Below are 16,127 nucleotides of genomic sequence, written 5' to 3' on the forward strand. Positions count from 1 at the left end.
CCTTCCAAGTGCTATGATCAAGCATTTTAGCTGGGGCCCGTCCTTGCAATAAGATCGAATCGGGAGCCAAGCCCAAGCTCAACTATTTCTCTTCTCTTACCGGATCCGCGTGATGAGACTTAGCGGGCGGCTGGTTCCTTCCTGAAGCTGCAATTGAAATCCGAATCCGAAATCCACTAGAGATGGTGCAATCGGATATCGGGTCGGGTGGAGTCCGCGTGCTTAAGCTACCTTACCCGTTCTCTCGACAGAAGACGTGTTGGCTACCGAGTCGCCGCTCATGGTGTCATGATCCCGTACTCGCAATGCATCGAACACCTCTCCAAGTACTGCACCTCCGTCGCCAAATGTACGCAAGCCCACGCCTTCCTCCTCCGCACCGCCCTCCTCGACGACCCACGATGCACCAGCAAGCTCATCTCCTTCCTTGCCGTCTCCCCCTCCGGCGATCTCGGCTACGCCCGCAGGGTTTTCGCCCAGCTGCGGCGCCCTCCCGACCTCTTCCTATGGAACGCAATGATCCGCGGCCATGCCCGTGGCCCCGATCCGCCCGCCGGCCTCTCCTTCTTCCGCCTTATGCTCCGCGCCGGCGTCGCGCCAGATCACCATACGTACCCCTTCGTGCTCACGGCCTGCGCCCGCTCGCGCGCGCTCGAGCACGGGATGAGGTTCCACGGGGAGACCATCAAGGCTGGGCTCGACACTGACGTCTACGTGCTCAACGCATTGCTTCAGTTGTACACCTATTGCGGCTGCTTCGGAGCCGCTCACCAGTTGTTCGACGGAAACCCTCATAGAGATGTCGTGTCATGGAACATCATTATGAGAGGTTACGTCCTCGAAGGCTTTTCCGAGCGGGCACTGCATCTGTTAGAGGGGATGAAAGACATGGGTATCAAACCAGATGATGTCACGTTGATAAGTCTGGTGTCGGCTTGCTCTGGATCTGGTGATTTGGATCGAGGGCGATCGCTCCATTCGTATGCCAGTGAGCTCGGTCTGGTGACGAAGAGCCTCAATTTGGGGAACGCCATCCTGGACATGTATTGCAAGTGCGGAGACTTGGAGTCGGCACAGAGTCTCTTCAATGAGATGGAGGAGAGAGATCTGTTGACATGGACAACCATGGTATCCGGTCTGGCAAAATGGGGCTCGTTTCAGGAGGCGTTGGCGTTGTTTCGAAGCATGCAGCGCAACGAGGTAAGGCCGGACGAGGTGATACTTGTGACGATGCTGTCTGTCTGTGCTCATATGGGAGCTCTGGACCAAGGCAAATACATTCACCTCTTGATGGACCGGCAGGGAGTCAACCGTGATGTTGTGATCGAGACTGCTCTGGTGGACATGTATGCAAAATGTGGGGGTCTAGAATTTGCTCTGCAGGTCTTCGAGGAGATGAGGGACAGGAATGTCTTCACTTGGAATGCAGTCATCGGCGGACTAGCGATGCATGGACATGGTCGACGTGCACTGCAGCTTTTCGGGAGGATGAACAAGGAGAGGATCGTGCCCGACGACGTCACCTTCATAGGACTACTATCCGCATGCAGCCATGCAGGATTGGTGGACGAGGGCCTTAAATATTTCAGGATGATGGAGGAGGTATACCAGATCAGGCCACGGATGGAGCACTATGGGTGTGTGGTGGATATGCTCTGTAGGGCGAGACTGCTGCAAGACGCTTTGGCATTCATAGAGAGCATGCCCATCAGACCAAATGTGGTTATGTGGGCAGGTCTCATTGGTGCTTGTAGGGCTGCTGGAGATATCGAGCTTGCAGAGAGGCTCGGTCAACGCGTCATCGAGTTGGAGCCTGACATCTGTGATCGATACGTGATGCTATCCAATCTTTATGCGGGTGCTCGAAGGTGGGACGAGGCCTTGGAGGTCAGGCAGCTGATGAGAGCCAAAGGAATCGAGAAAGCTCCGGGAATAAGTTGGATCGAGTTGAATGGGACAGTTCAAGAATTCGTCGTCGGCGATAGATCTCACCACCAAACAGAGCAAATCTACATGATGGTGGAAGAGATGTGGCACAGGGTTAAGGCAGCAGGCCATGTCACAAGCACTACGGATGTACTCTTTAACATAGAAGAGGAAGAGAAAGAGCACTCTCTGTTCTTCCACAGTGAGAAGATGGCTGTCGCATTTGGTTTGATGAGCAGTGCTCCTGGCTCGCCGATTCGAATCACGAAGAATCTTCGTGTGTGCGGCGATTGCCATTCTTTCCTAAAGGCTGTTTCCGAGGTTTTTGGTAGAGAGATCATTGCGAGGGATCGGAGTCGATTTCACCATTTCAGAGGAGGCCTTTGCTCATGCAATGACTTCTGGTAGCTGCAACGACGACGGCCAATCTAATATACTGCAGTAACCTGTAAAACTATGAGATATCACGATTATTTCCTGTTCATGTACAGGTTGTCGATCGGATTTAAGATCAATTTGTTCGTGATAGACATCTCTGTCACGGACTCCGCAGCCAATCTAGAAACATGACTCGTTTTTCGAGCGACATGATCGCGTATCGTTGTTCACATGCAAGCCAGCGTTGACATTGTGGCGCTTACGAAAGAAAGACTATGATCCGAATCTGCTTCGATACATGAAGGAAAAGTCAGCTCTCGATTATAAGTCAGCGGTCTCCGTTCTGTAGCAATGCGCATCTCCACAGTAAGGATCTCGCCACCCTGAATGCTGATGACTTGTTTGTTCCTAGTCAAGAAGAACCGAAGAGCCGCATCGCTGTCAGAATTGATCCCAGCAGTGAATCCAGGAAACAATCAATGGATCACTGCGAGATTTTGTTTCTTGAGGTCAGAATACATGTTAGATCAGTACTGTGCTACACACAAGCTGTGACTCACTCAGCCTCGGATAATTTAAGTAGATCACGGTAACGAAGAATCCCGGCGAAGCTTGAAGCATGGCCGCCATGGAAGAGAAGACCACGTGCTATGAGGTAGGATAGAGACCTGACCGTGGCCATGATTGGTTAGGCTGCGTTGAATACATCTTCATCGCCATTAATCTCTTCACGAGACCAATCGGATTGGATGTCATGCGTTACGCCATCGATCTACCCCATGCGTTGCATGCCGGAAGAGATCACCATTACGCTGCGTCTCGGTGATGGCTCTACATGTCGAGGGCGGAGCTGGCTTGCACAAGAAACCACTACTTTATGCATTAGACAACCAGCAGCTGACGCATCTGGATGCATGGCGTTGAACGTGTTTAAAGTAACAAGAACAGATGTATCACCTCGAGGGATTTTTAAGGGGCTGACTTCACTGTCTGTGAAAGACAACCAAAATTATGGTTTGACTTTGCTGCCAAGTGGATGGGCAAGGCTGTGAGGTACTACTGTATCAAAGCTTATGTATGAACGAGGAGTTGGGGTCGGAGCTGACCCGAGTCCCGAAGCCTTAAATTCTAATGCCGGCATGGCCGACATGCTCTCCGGATGGGGTGCTCCCATCACAAGTACAATCCTAGGACTCAACCCAATTTGACGCTTGCAATATATGTATATTAGGAGTAAAAAGTCAAGAGTGGGATGAGCTGAGTTGATCTGAAACGACAATGAGTTGGAATTGGGACCCAGCCGCCGTGCTGGAGGACCAGTGACAGGATTCTTGTGGCTAGGCTTTACGCAGCCGTAACAAAAGAGAAGAAGAAGAAGAAGATGGCGGAATCCACCCACTGTGGACAAGAGTGGAGGAGGGAAAGCCGTAGCACAACCCAAATTGTTCTTTCCTTCCTGATACGATTATTTTACAGGCCAACCGCCCACTATTAGTAAGACGGAAAAGAAAAGAAATAGATGAATCAGAAAAATAGAATAAAAAATGTTGTGCTTGTATGTGTCCTAAAACTGTGAACCCAAAGGATTGAAACTAAGTGCAAAAATAATGAGCGCTTCATGCTACGAACTTGGCTGCTCAATCTTTATAATCAGGCTGCCAGTCTCATCGACGTGATCCACGGGCATGCCCTTCTGCGGCGGCGACGGCAACGCGTCGTTGACTGCACCGCTGGCCGCGCCGGTGAGCTGCTGCGCCCGCTCCGCCTGCGTGATCCAATCGGTCCTCTTGATGACTAAGAGCATTAGCAGGACGCATGTGGTCTGCGCCGCCAGCAGCCCGAGCCAGAGCCCTTTGAAGTCGAGCCCGGTGAAAAATGTGAGCCCGACGGCGACCGGCATCCCGACGGCGTAGAAGGAACCCAGGTTCACGTTGGCGCCGACCCTTGGCCGGGCGCTGCCTCGCAGCACCCCGCACCCGGTGGTCTGCGGGCAGTTCCCGAACTCGCACAGGCCGAGGATCGGCAGCACGGAGGAGGTGAGCCCGAGGATCGCTGAGTCGGTGGTGAACATTGTGGCCCACGCGTGGCGCACCGAGACGGAGAAGCAGAAGGCGAAGAGGCCGAGAGCGAAGCTGCATGACAGGCCGACGGTGGCGGCTCTTCTTGCTCGGTCGGGTCGGTTTGCACCGAGCTCGTTGCCGACACGAGTCGAGACGCCGAAGCTGAGCGAGGAAGGGAAAATGTAAATGAGAGAGGTAGTCTGGATGAGAATGCCCATGGAGGCAACGGTGGCCTGCGGGTTCAAGAGAAGGCCGCACAGGATGATCATGATCTCGTACCACCACCACTCCAAGCACACAGAGACGCAGCTGGGCACGGCCAGGTTGAGGAGGGGTCTCCAGTCTCTGAAGCACTCGGTGGAGAAGGAAAGCCCACCGGTGCTGCGATGGAGGTCCGAGAGATAGATATAAGCTACGAGGAAGAGTACGAGATTGACGTTGGTCCAAACAGAGGCTAGCGCCACGCCGCCGATGCCGAGGCGAAGGACGGAGACCAAGAGGTAACTGATGGGCAGGTGGAGGGCGACGGAGATCGCGGCGCATGCGGTGAGAGGGAGAGTGATGGACTGGGTGCGGAGGTAGATGCGAAGGGGATGGAGGAAGGACTGGAGGAGGAGGTCGGGGAGGGAGGCGTGGAGGTAAGCGCTGGCGGCGGCGGCCAGCGCCGGGTCTTGGCCGAGGAGGAGGAGGATGGGGCGGATGTAGAACCAGAGGAGTGCGATGGGGAGGGAGGCGAAGAGGAGGAGGAGGACGGTGCGATGGAGCGCCAGGCCGAGGAGGCGGTGGCGCTGCGCGCCGAAGGCCTGCCCGCATATGGGCTCCATGCCCATGGCGAGCCCCGAGAGGACGGAATAGCCGGTGATGTTGGCGAACCCGATGGCGAGGGCGCCTCCGGCGAGCGGCAGGTCGCCGAGGCGACCAAGAAACAGCATGGAGATCATGGACCGGGAATAGAGGAGCAGGCCGGTGAGGACCATCGGCAAGGCCAAGCTCAGAATGGACTTGGCTTCTATAAGAGCCAACGTTACGGAATTCGGGGGCTTCGGCTGTAGGACCGGCGGCACGGTGGTCAGCGGCTTTTGGACGTCGACGACAAAGGGGAATGTGAGGAAGCCATGAGGATTATGGTGGTGGTCGCATCGGTACGGCGAAGCAGAGCTGGGGTTGTCAGGCACGAACATGGTCGGCTCTTTAACTAGTTTGATGCAACCAAGTTACAAGGAGAGGAACAAAACGGACACTGTTGCGTGCAGGCTGAGAAAAGGAGAAGAAGGGAAGAGGCTAATAGACGATGTTTGTCGTCTCGTCTCTGGAGTAGAGCGACAAGGGAGACGTTGCCGGGCCTGCATACAGCAGCAGGCACAGCGAATAAGCTGTGGGAGGGGGATTTTGGTTCGGAATGCCTCTAATTTTGGTGCAGAAGAGCCAATGGGGAAGTGAGACATGGTGTGAGGGGGTATATATAGCGGGAGACGACTTGTTTCACGTCAATCGATGGCCACTACGGGAGCAACAAGCAACGCCCAAAAACGGGACGGTTCTTCTGCCGCTTTCTTGGTTGCGTCGGCGCACCCGCGTACGGGGCTCATAGCGGGATGCGCTTCCAGGGGGGAAGAATTCCGGAGAATATGTTTTGACTTTTCTTTGGTGGGTATTCGATCGAGTTTTGAAGCGTGCGTTAAGTTCGCCAGTTTTGACCTTTCTTCACACTCTGCACACCACGCGGACGAGAGATGGCAGCCGCTGTCAATGTAGACTTCCCACTCACGACCCATACGTTGCGTAAACCCGTCCTTCAGCCTTTCAACATTTTGACACCGTCAAATTCTACCTCCTCCTCCTTCTCCTCCACTCTTGGTGTGATACCACTTGCGATCGTCAACTGTGGCACAGACCAAGCATAACACCAGAATTGAGGTACAGGTTTCAGTTGCAGGTAGGTGAAGGAAACATATCGAGCCCATTGCCAGCACATTTTGATTTCTTGCTTTCCAGTTGGCGATCACACGTGAAGCTTCCTCAGTGATGATGGGAATATACTGACTGTGCTATGATGTGGTGGTAACATGGAGGAGGAACATATCGCATGCATCAGCAAAGTCAAAACCAAATCAAGCTGTCTCGATTAATCAGAGCTCACATGCAGGTGGAGGAGAAGGAAGCGCGGAGATCTTGGCTGGTGTTCCGAAGCTTCCTCGTGCATGGAGAGTGCCTCTCTCTCTCTCTCTCTCTCTCTCTCTCTCTCTCTCTCTCTCTCTCTCTTTATATATGCGTCGAAGGTTTCCTTGTAGTAAACGGAGAAGAAGCAGGAAACTCTATGTCCCTGTTTTCTCTCCTTCCCTGTTTTTGCTTGCTTCTCTTCTCGTGCATCTTGTGGCTAAGGGTTGATTGGTGCCATGTGAATTCCACTAAATGTGTATCTCGTGCAATAATATGTGACGGCAACGTCGGATTTGTCGCGGAGACCAGGGTGGATGCAGCACACAGAATGTTTCAGCTTCAGCGGAGGATAAATAGATTCTGTTCCACCACCACCGCCTGAACCCTACCCAGCCGAGTAAAGGCCACTCTCACCAACGCTGACAACGCCATGCGTCACTGTCCACGGAGCCACCGTGAACACAAGGATTGGTCGACAACCATGAGCAGGTGGCAGCTCATATCCGGAACTCATATGCTCTTCGACACGCTCGCGCACCGGACTGGGAGTACCCGAACACACATGCTTGGATACGTACACATGGAATATCGCTTTCCAATGGAAGGACCACGCAATGGGTTGTCCCGTGCCTCGACACCGTGTAACGTGGCCGGCCAAACCTTGCTTGGCATCGTGTGGTGGGAGATGGTTACAGCTTGTTGCAACCTTGAAACCAGCAAGGCGAAACGATGGTTGCTCGGAGCTTGTCGACGGGACGGATAGGGATGGCTACTGGTCTTAGTATCGTCTCTCAGAGTGGCTGCCATAAATCTCCTCTTGTTCGAGCTGGAACATACGATGAGCTGCTTGTTTGCATCTGAATTATAAGGTGGTCACAAGCTGCAGGGACCAGCATTGAGTTGCCAAAATAAGGGCTCCAGAAGTCCTTTACCTCCCTGTCGTTTGTGAATCGAGTGAGAGATAGCAGCAGTCTCTCTGGCGCTGCACAGATACCGCAAGGAGAGGTCAGGGCGCAAACAGGGGAGAAGGACAGAACAATCGTCCCATATGTCAGTCCCAAGTATCCATCGATATTCATGTCAGCAATCCAGAACTCGTTCATTCCATATATGTATCTTTTCCGTGAAGATAGTCATTAGCATTCGTTTCTCGATCATAGATCGACAAGCCTTGCTCAGAAGCGAGCTTGGGGCCTGTCAAGGAACTGACGGCAGCATCCACAGTACTGCGGAAGCTTTCTTCGAGCTGACGCTGCTGCACTGATTGGAAAACGACAGGGTAAATGATTTATGCGTGTCCATGAAATCGAGCGGAACGCGTGAAGTATCTTAGACAGGTCATAGCTGTTCCCGTGTCATCATTAAGGTTAGTGGTTGTGGGAGGTTGACTTGCTATTTGTGATCGATAATTTTTTATCGCAGGTAGTTGTGCGAGCTTGAGCAGCTGCTTTAGGAGGATGAGTGCCGAAGAAGGTCAGAAGATCCTCTCCGGGTAACTTTGAATTGTCTGCTTGGTCAGAGAAGACGTTTACGTTGTCGCCACAAGTAGACGTCTTTGGCAATCGCAGTCTTGCCATGGTGGTATTCACGACGGTAGTCCGACTCCATCCTGTTGCTTGGCTGATGCAACGCTGTTGACGATATTGCTTGGCTGATGCACCGCTCTCGACGTCTTTATCTGCCGCCTGAATGTGGAGCTCGTGATGCACGCTCTTCACCTTTGTGATGGAGGTGGGAGTCGTCGGCTCAGACTTTATGAGTGTCTCTACCGTGTGCCGGAAATATTTCCAAATGAAACGTGACTCGCCATATGAAATCGAATCGTGATAATATATTTAACCCTATAACGATTGAGAAGTAAATAAATATCTTGGATCGATCCAAAAGGACGAAATCGTATGAACTCATTCCTCGTGGGTCCTGAAAATAATGCTGATAGTCCTGCGCACCAAACTGTTACTTTTGACAGGGAGACACATCGGATCTAGTGGTATTTTTCTCGTAGTATCTGAATCTTACATGTCAATCTATGGTTCAAATCTTTCTCGCTGCTCCTGCTTTTATTGTACAAGTAGGAGAAATAGATATGACAAAATCTTTTGAGAAATCTGTCTAATTACAATACTTTAGTAGCCCGAGATCCAAGTCCATGTTCCTCAAGTTTTGAGGGCCCATAGTAGCATCAAATATCTCTCAATCAGTGGAAAGAACCAGCATCGATTATGCGAAGAGCTACAGTTTCTTGGCCTTTGATTGCTCGTGACAAGAACAGCAGGAAATCTGATTCATGAGGAACACCCGAGTTGTTCAAATGAGGCTAAAACTGTGTGGTAAACGGAGCAGAGGAGTCGAAGAGCAATCGAACATGAGGAGTGCAGCCGTTTGTGATGTACAGATACTGCAGCACAAATGGCACAAGGGATGTCACTCGTCTGCAGATACTGCAGCCATTACTCATCTGCAGCTCTCGTGTGCATCCACTCAAGAACCAAGAACCTCGTCATCGCATACTGGGCATGCCTGAAACAAAGGTAAGATGACGAAGAATAATACTGACCTTTTATGTTAAATCAAAATTCTAGCTATAGAGGTTGCATGAGAAACTTTGATTGACTAAAGAAATGTGCATCTACAACATATAGAAATTTGTAGAATGAGAAGCCGAATTGCAGGTTTATAGGTCAGCATGGGGTTTAGAGTAATCAAGCTCCTTACACCTACTTTTGAGTTCTTTTATGAGAACTATGGTGTCCCATACGTTCTCATTTCTGTACACCAAAAGAAGCTTCAACAATGGCGCAGAGCGTTCCCTTTTTACAAGATCATATATCCACAATAAGTTGTGCAGGGTTTATTTTCCGAAGAATAAAACAGTATCACCACTTTAAATCCAATCTAAAGTCCTGCTTGGCAGGAAGGTACAGGAAAAAAAACATGATGCCCTTCATACTCCAGATAAAGCAATGCTAATAAGAACAGAACCTATATCGACGAGCGCAAAATAATGATCATCGAAATGGTAAGTACAAACACATACCTTATTAAATCTTAACCATCAAGTTATACAATCTTTATGGTATTGATGCTGGCAATGTAACTTAATAAACTTATCTCTTTTCTTGTAAGCCATGCAACATATCACACATCTGCATGCAGCAACATCATCAGTGTCACTTGAGAAGGGAGTTCAAATCTAAAATTTCCTGCTTTTCACTTCTACTAACTTTAGTCGATATGAAAGTTCACAATTTTTGTTTGATTTGTACTTTTGTTGGCGTTTCATTTATAAAGGTCACTGTTTTCATTATAATGTATTCAAGAACAAAAACTAGAGCAAAACATATCAGGATATGTTACCCAGAGACTCACAAACAGAATAGATCCAGACTCACAAACTGCTACCGATCGATTATAAATATGTTGAAAAGAATAAATGTCTACATTTCCATCATGAACAAGTTCATTACGGTTGATGACTTGTGTCTTGGTTGCTCTTTTGTTTAGGAAGGATATGTCTCTCACATACAAGATAGAAGAAACCAAAGTACTAGTTTGACCAACATCTTAAAACAAACTTGAAATGTCAAATGTTCAGCAAAAGCTTTACATCTTATGATATACTGTGCTGTAAGTCCTAAGGAAAAGTATAATGTTGTACACGATAAATAAACAAATTAGATTAACACATACTCTTATGTTTGTCTTTTTTGGAAAATAACCCTGCTTTGTATGTTGAAGATTGCAATAAGGAAATCGGCTCATCTGGTAATCCTCTGCTTTCAGTAGCTATGGTTTCACCCCATTGTGGCAACTCCTAAAATTGCAGAAATGACTTTTTCAGTTTTGATTATATAACCAGTCAGCAACAGAAATTAAATACAATTTATGCAAGATTAAAGAGATGTACATAATTTAGTCTCAAGCACAATGCACATATGATTATATAACTGTATAAGAAATCTTAAATACTATATTGAAATATACAAAATAACAGTTTGTCAGACTTAAAAAAAAGGCTGATTGAAAAAATGACATTTCCAAAAAAGTTGATCAGATACCCATTGAAACTCCCAAAGACAACTTGTGATATAAATGTTATCAGAAAGCAGCATGTTGACATCAAAATATCTTTAGGACTATTTTATGAGTACAATAGCTGCCAATGATCACTATGAATAGCTAAAGAGTGACATTTGATAAAAGCTGATCGACTGCAAAAGAGAGACATTATATGCTGATCAATCAGATCAGAAGCATGATCTATATCTTGCAGCTTTCTCTTGTTGGAGATAGGCTAGTCTCAAAGTAGCAGCAGTATTATTTATACCAGTATAGTATAAAAAATTATATAAGATACCATGTATAATATAATAAGTTATATTCAATATACCAACTGATTTATCCAAACTATATGCCAGAAACAGCCATAACAGAGATCAAGTTTCTTCTCAGTGCAGTTGATATTGAACCGACTAATGGATTAAAAAAAGAAGCGATAGTAAGGGCAAACAGACCTCATAACTCATATTGTCTAGTTCAATATCTTCTTCTCTTCCCACTTGTGCATCATCAATAGCAAGAATTTAATTTCAAATACACAATCAACATTCTGATAAGGAACACTAGGTATGATCCGAAGTACCTGAGAAGATGTGCTTGCAGAATTGCACTCAGCACTTGCGGTGAAAGATTGTGCAGGAGTGATATCTTGAACAAAAATTATTAAATAACAAATGTTAGCAGTGGAATTACCAAATCTTCAACAAAATACATCAATACATTAATGACACTAAAAATAATCCACAAGGTCTCAGTTATAAGGAGTCAGCTAATGGACCTCTTCCTGTCACTGAACTCTGTTATAAAACTCAATATCCATTAAACCAAAAATTGGATTAGTAATTGCTAATGATGCCAATACTTTTTTTTTAAGATATTGGCCGAAGCAGCTATCAGAGCACCTCTTTTTACCCTAAGAAATAGCCCCTTCAAGATTTTAATAGTTGTGACACCCCAAATAGTTTCACATCATTAACATGGGATTAATATGGTTTCGAGCCTATCGATTTATAATGGGCTTTTCTCTTGTGATAATTGATATTGGAACAGATCTAGTACTAGATATTATGGGGAGACATGATTAGAGAAAGAAACTTGGATGATGCCTGTGGCACATCATAACGTGAAATCATCACCACTGCACCAGACCTTAAGTGTAACCAGGCATGACTATGAGCTATGCATTTGGCTTTGGGTTTTGGTGAGCATGCAAAGCCCTTAACCCCCAACGGCAACATGGTCTCAGATATATTAAATCAATGGATTAGTTTTCTCATTGGATTGGATCATTGAATAATTCATTCTTGAGATGCTTAATGGTGAATAACCATAACTTAATTTATATCATAGAAGTAGAAAAATAATTTAACCTAAGGCATCGGCTCTTGGTGTAGCTTTAGTTCTTGCTAAACTGATTTTGAGAGGCTGATTATTTGGCTGAATAGTACAGATAGATTCACATGAAGAAGTGAGACTGATGGATTAACTATTTGACATAAACTTGCTGTAATTATTAAAATAACATGACATATTTGAATATTATCATCCATAATCATCTAAGGTCAATCCCACAAATAAAAGGTGAGAAAATTGAAAAACTAATGTCGTAAGAATACAGGCAAAGAGGTTATGAAATTAATTCCAGTTGAAAAAATAATTTGAAAAGGGTATGATGTTGCTTGGAAAAGATATTTACTACTAGCTTCAATTCTGGTAACTTCACCAAATGAAGTATCAGCAAGCTGATTCTCTGACTCCTGCAGTTCTCTATCTAATGCCTCATCAAGAGCTAGCTGTTGCTCAACTCTAGCCATTCTTGAAGAATTTCCTTCTCCCATGTTTCTATCATGACCATTGTTCAGCCTAGAACTGCCACCATGAACATTTCCTTGGAACGATAGATATATGCTTTCCTGAAAGAAAGTTTGCCCAAACTACAAGAAATTAAAGCTAAAATTTGTTTCCTTAACAATGAATAAATTCATGTTTCGTAGCACAAATTATGTAAATATTTCATCGCCAAAGTGGCTGTTTCAGTTCTTCAACACAATCACACATATAAATGTAAAACTTGATTGTGTGTGCGTATATACACAAAATTGTTCACAAGATAAGCCATCGCACCCTATTATAAAAGAAAGAAAACAAATATGTAGAGATTTGAGGAATAATTATTCTGATAGAGTTATCTTCTTGTGGAGTCAATAGTTGTGAAACGATTTTGACTTGCTCTTTAGCTTATGAAAAATCAATCCTTGTTCACACAAGAAGTGGTAACATCAGACAGTTACATGATAGTTGCTAGATTTATGGTCACAGACAATGCGAACAATTGTCTCTAGAAGGTCAAAATTTTTTGCAATATGAAAGAGTTATGGAAGACGCTAACTAGGAAGATTTATTTCCATTACACAATGTCAAAATTTCCATTGCAGGTTGTATGTGCCATTAGTTTGCAATCACATGCCAAACTTTTCTTCATGATTGTAGGCGAGCACCTGATCATTATCATGTCAATCTTCATGGAACTGCATGGAGATATTCTCTCCACTTGTGATGGCATGGCCGCCTAAATTGATCCTCCCAAATGCCACATTTTTGGGGTGGTGAGTTCAATTATGATAATATTTAATTTCTCAATTTCTCTATAAAATTGCCATTAGAATCTTTGGAAAGTGTTTTCTGAATTATTGAATATGCATAAATATACCTGATTCAGAACTCCCCTTCTGTTTTCTTCAAACAAGAATTAGTCTAGATGATACTTTCTTTCATACAGTATGGTAAAGAATAAAGACAGTCCTGAACATTTTAGCTGACAGAAAGGCATACTGTAGCCAGTAGCCTTGGCATATCGAAGAAGGAAGAGTTAGTTTGTAATGTTTATAAGCCAATTATCGGTTCAGCAGATAGTCCAATTCTACTAATTTATGGCTAAAAAGAATCTTGTAAATTCCATGTTCTCCCAAATGCATCCGCTTTTGCATAACATTCCAACTACAACTATATCGCCCGATTATTATTTTGAGAGAAACAAATGAAAAATGAAGAACACCTACCTGATCCTGAAGCTCCTCAGCTAATGCAAGGTCATCGTGATCATGGAAATAACCTCCAAAATTTTCTTCCACCACATAAGGTGCTGGGACATTCTGTACCATGATGGCGATGTACTAGGGGAAAATTTTCCAAATTTTAGTGCAGAGTGTCATTAAAACTTGGTCTGCCTATATCTACAAGGTTGTGCCAAATACATATACCTTGATTTAAAAATTCTGAAGGCTCATCACACAATATCATAGGTAGCACTATTGTGCAACAGTAACTTAAAATTATATAAAGAAGAAGAAGAACAGAGTTTTAAGCATCATGTAAGCAACTTTTAATGTTTAAGTACTGATAACCATCTATACACAATGGAGTTTAATAATTTCAGTAAACAAAACAACTTTGAAAAGAAAAAAACTTAACAGTTTGATACTTCTCAGCAAACCTAACAAAGAACAGAAATATTCAATAAAGTAGCAAATGTTCAATTGCACACGGCAAAAGGCATCAGTGTTGTTTGACGAGAAACATGGTGCCAATACCATGTCAAAATATTAGGTTTTGGCTTTAAGCTTTGAAGAGCACTCGCAATTTAAGTAGGTAGTTGAGATATAAAACTGGTAAATCTAAGAATAATACAAATGTAAATCTCATTTACGTTCCATAATAAGCCTCAGAAGACCAACCAAAAATAAAAATATTTTCACTATATGTTAAAATGTATTCACATGCGCAATGGACGGAAGATAGCATTTTTCTCATCCTGATCTACGGATTTTAAGGAGATACAACTATGATTATCAGGTAAATATAGCTTAACAGAAGAAATTCAGCAAAGCAGCGTTTCACAGCACGGACATGAATATAAAATTGAAGCAAAAAAAATCATGAAAAAACCATAACATGACTCTAATGGTACGCCATCTACAACATCTTCTCCGACATCTGGAGGGGGATGGGGAGGAGCAAATTTCACTCTAACTTTCACGACAAATAATAGTTCAGCACCAAAAACACACACAAAAGGCCAGCATCTACAGTATCTGGAACACCCTAAGATCCTTCCTTTCCTCCGAACGGATTCTGAAATACTGGTCGCAAGAGCAAAATATCCATCCAAAAGTAGAAAAGAATCAAAGTTGACAAAGCTTAAAGATAAGACTTGACGGCCAACAAAACGGCTCAAGAAACGATCTTTCTCGCAAATAATGAACAAATAACAAGATACTCAGCTGGATTCAAGGCTAAACACTCGAAAATTACGAAGGAAAACAGACAATTCTGACAGCTGGTGGGATCCCTCTCTAATCTGTGACTTCCGGAGTCCATGGCGTTGAAATTTGAAGGGGGAACAACGAAGATAAGACATGACAACGTCTGTTTTATGCTGCATGAAAAGAATTTCAATTGTTGATGATTTCCTCGCGTTTTTGTCCTGCGATATAATTCAAAACTCACCAATAGATTTGGTTGCCTTCCTCCTTTAGCTCACTGCCATGGTTAAGCTAATTTCATGAGATTGCGTTGACTTCTTCAAGCCCCCTCAAGCTGGTGAGTAGAAAGTGCATGGACCCCTAACTTGAATCCAAAACTCATCAATAGATTTGGTTGCCTTCCTCCTTTAGCTCATTGCCATGGTTAAGCTAATTTCATGAGATTGCGTTGACTTCTTCAAGCCCCCTCAAGCTGGCGAGTGGAAGTGCATGAACGCCTAACTTAATCCAAAAAAACAAAAACAAAAACAAAAAAAAACTTATTTGGATAATGGTTTAGTAAAAACATTGCTGATTTACAGTGAAGAGGGATTTTTTTTTGTTTTATAAGAGCATGAATAGTAACTTTTTTAAAGATAAAATGATAATTAATTTTAATATGATTAGTCGGTAAATAGAAGATTAGATTATTTAAGTATAAATTTCTTATTCAATTTATGGATGAGACTTTCAATGAGAGATATGGTCCATCAAAATTACATCATCGACCTAAACAAGAATAAAATAATATTATTATTTTTTTATAAATAAATAAGAATGTGTTTGCTTTACTAGAATAAAATCCAAGAGTAAATAAAAATTAAGATTGATATAGACGGTCTCCATAAGAAAGTCGTGAAGAAATAAACTTTTTGACATCAAATAATCCAATTTGATACTATGACTAAAGAAAAAATAATCCGAATGATCGCTGCTTTAATCACTTTACCGAACGTTTCTTCGTAAAGATGAGAACTTGTGTGACTAAGCGTATCTTATATCGCTCGATTCAACCATCTTCTTTTATATTTGATTCGGAAAACCCATTTTGAACCAACACCATTGGATTGGTTTGTCGAGGAGGAGGCATAAGGTTCCATGTCTTATTGTCGTGAAAAGTAATTAATTCTTCTTCTATTGCTGTTTTCTAATGCGAAAATTTTAGAGTCTTTTTTTCATATGACATATTTTGGCATCGTCCATATGGATCCCGGCAAGCAGACACAACGATGCAGACGTGGAA

At 44.4% G+C, this 16,127-nt stretch overlaps 3 protein-coding genes across 9 annotated transcripts; 1 reads left to right on the top strand and 2 right to left on the bottom strand.

Annotated features, from left to right (window-relative positions):
• Positions 1–211: 211 nt before the first annotated feature.
• LOC135605642 (pentatricopeptide repeat-containing protein At1g08070, chloroplastic-like) lies at positions 212–2,370 on the top strand. Its single transcript, XM_065095976.1, has one exon. It carries the CDS (start codon positions 289–291, stop codon positions 2,332–2,334), a length of 2,046 nt encoding a protein of 681 aa, XP_064952048.1. The 5' UTR covers positions 212–288; the 3' UTR covers positions 2,335–2,370.
• A 1,362-nt stretch (positions 2,371–3,732) lies between these two features.
• LOC103975908 (protein DETOXIFICATION 49) lies at positions 3,733–6,131 on the bottom strand. Its single transcript, XM_009391037.3, has one exon. It carries the CDS (start codon positions 5,543–5,545, stop codon positions 3,926–3,928), a length of 1,620 nt encoding a protein of 539 aa, XP_009389312.2. The 5' UTR covers positions 5,546–6,131; the 3' UTR covers positions 3,733–3,925.
• Positions 6,132–8,509: 2,378 nt separating this feature from the next.
• Positions 8,510–15,316, bottom strand: LOC135586204 (uncharacterized). 7 transcript variants are annotated; one of them, XR_010484487.1, is made up of 9 exons: positions 15,090–15,316; positions 14,865–15,018; positions 13,643–13,756; positions 12,280–12,517; positions 11,167–11,231; positions 11,039–11,082; positions 10,215–10,338; positions 9,562–9,670; positions 8,510–9,044 (listed from the first exon to the last, which is right to left on the bottom strand). XR_010484487.1 is itself a non-coding variant. In XM_065095977.1 (7 exons), exons 2-7 carry the CDS (start codon positions 14,958–14,960, stop codon positions 9,025–9,027), a joined length of 657 nt encoding a protein of 218 aa, XP_064952049.1. In that variant the 5' UTR covers positions 14,961–15,018; positions 15,090–15,313; the 3' UTR covers positions 8,510–9,024. The 7 variants fall into 7 exon arrangements, 4 of the variants coding, with proteins under 4 accessions (XP_064952049.1, XP_064952050.1, XP_064952051.1 ...); XR_010484488.1 differs by lacking the exon at positions 9,562–9,670; XR_010484486.1 differs by lacking the exon at positions 11,039–11,082 and having other exon boundaries at positions 15,090–15,313.
• Between the last annotated feature and the right edge of the window lie 811 nt (positions 15,317–16,127).

Source organism: Musa acuminata, chromosome BXJ2-2, assembly GCF_036884655.1.
Source record: "Musa acuminata AAA Group cultivar baxijiao chromosome BXJ2-2, Cavendish_Baxijiao_AAA, whole genome shotgun sequence".
NCBI lineage: Eukaryota > Viridiplantae > Streptophyta > Magnoliopsida > Zingiberales > Musaceae > Musa > Musa acuminata.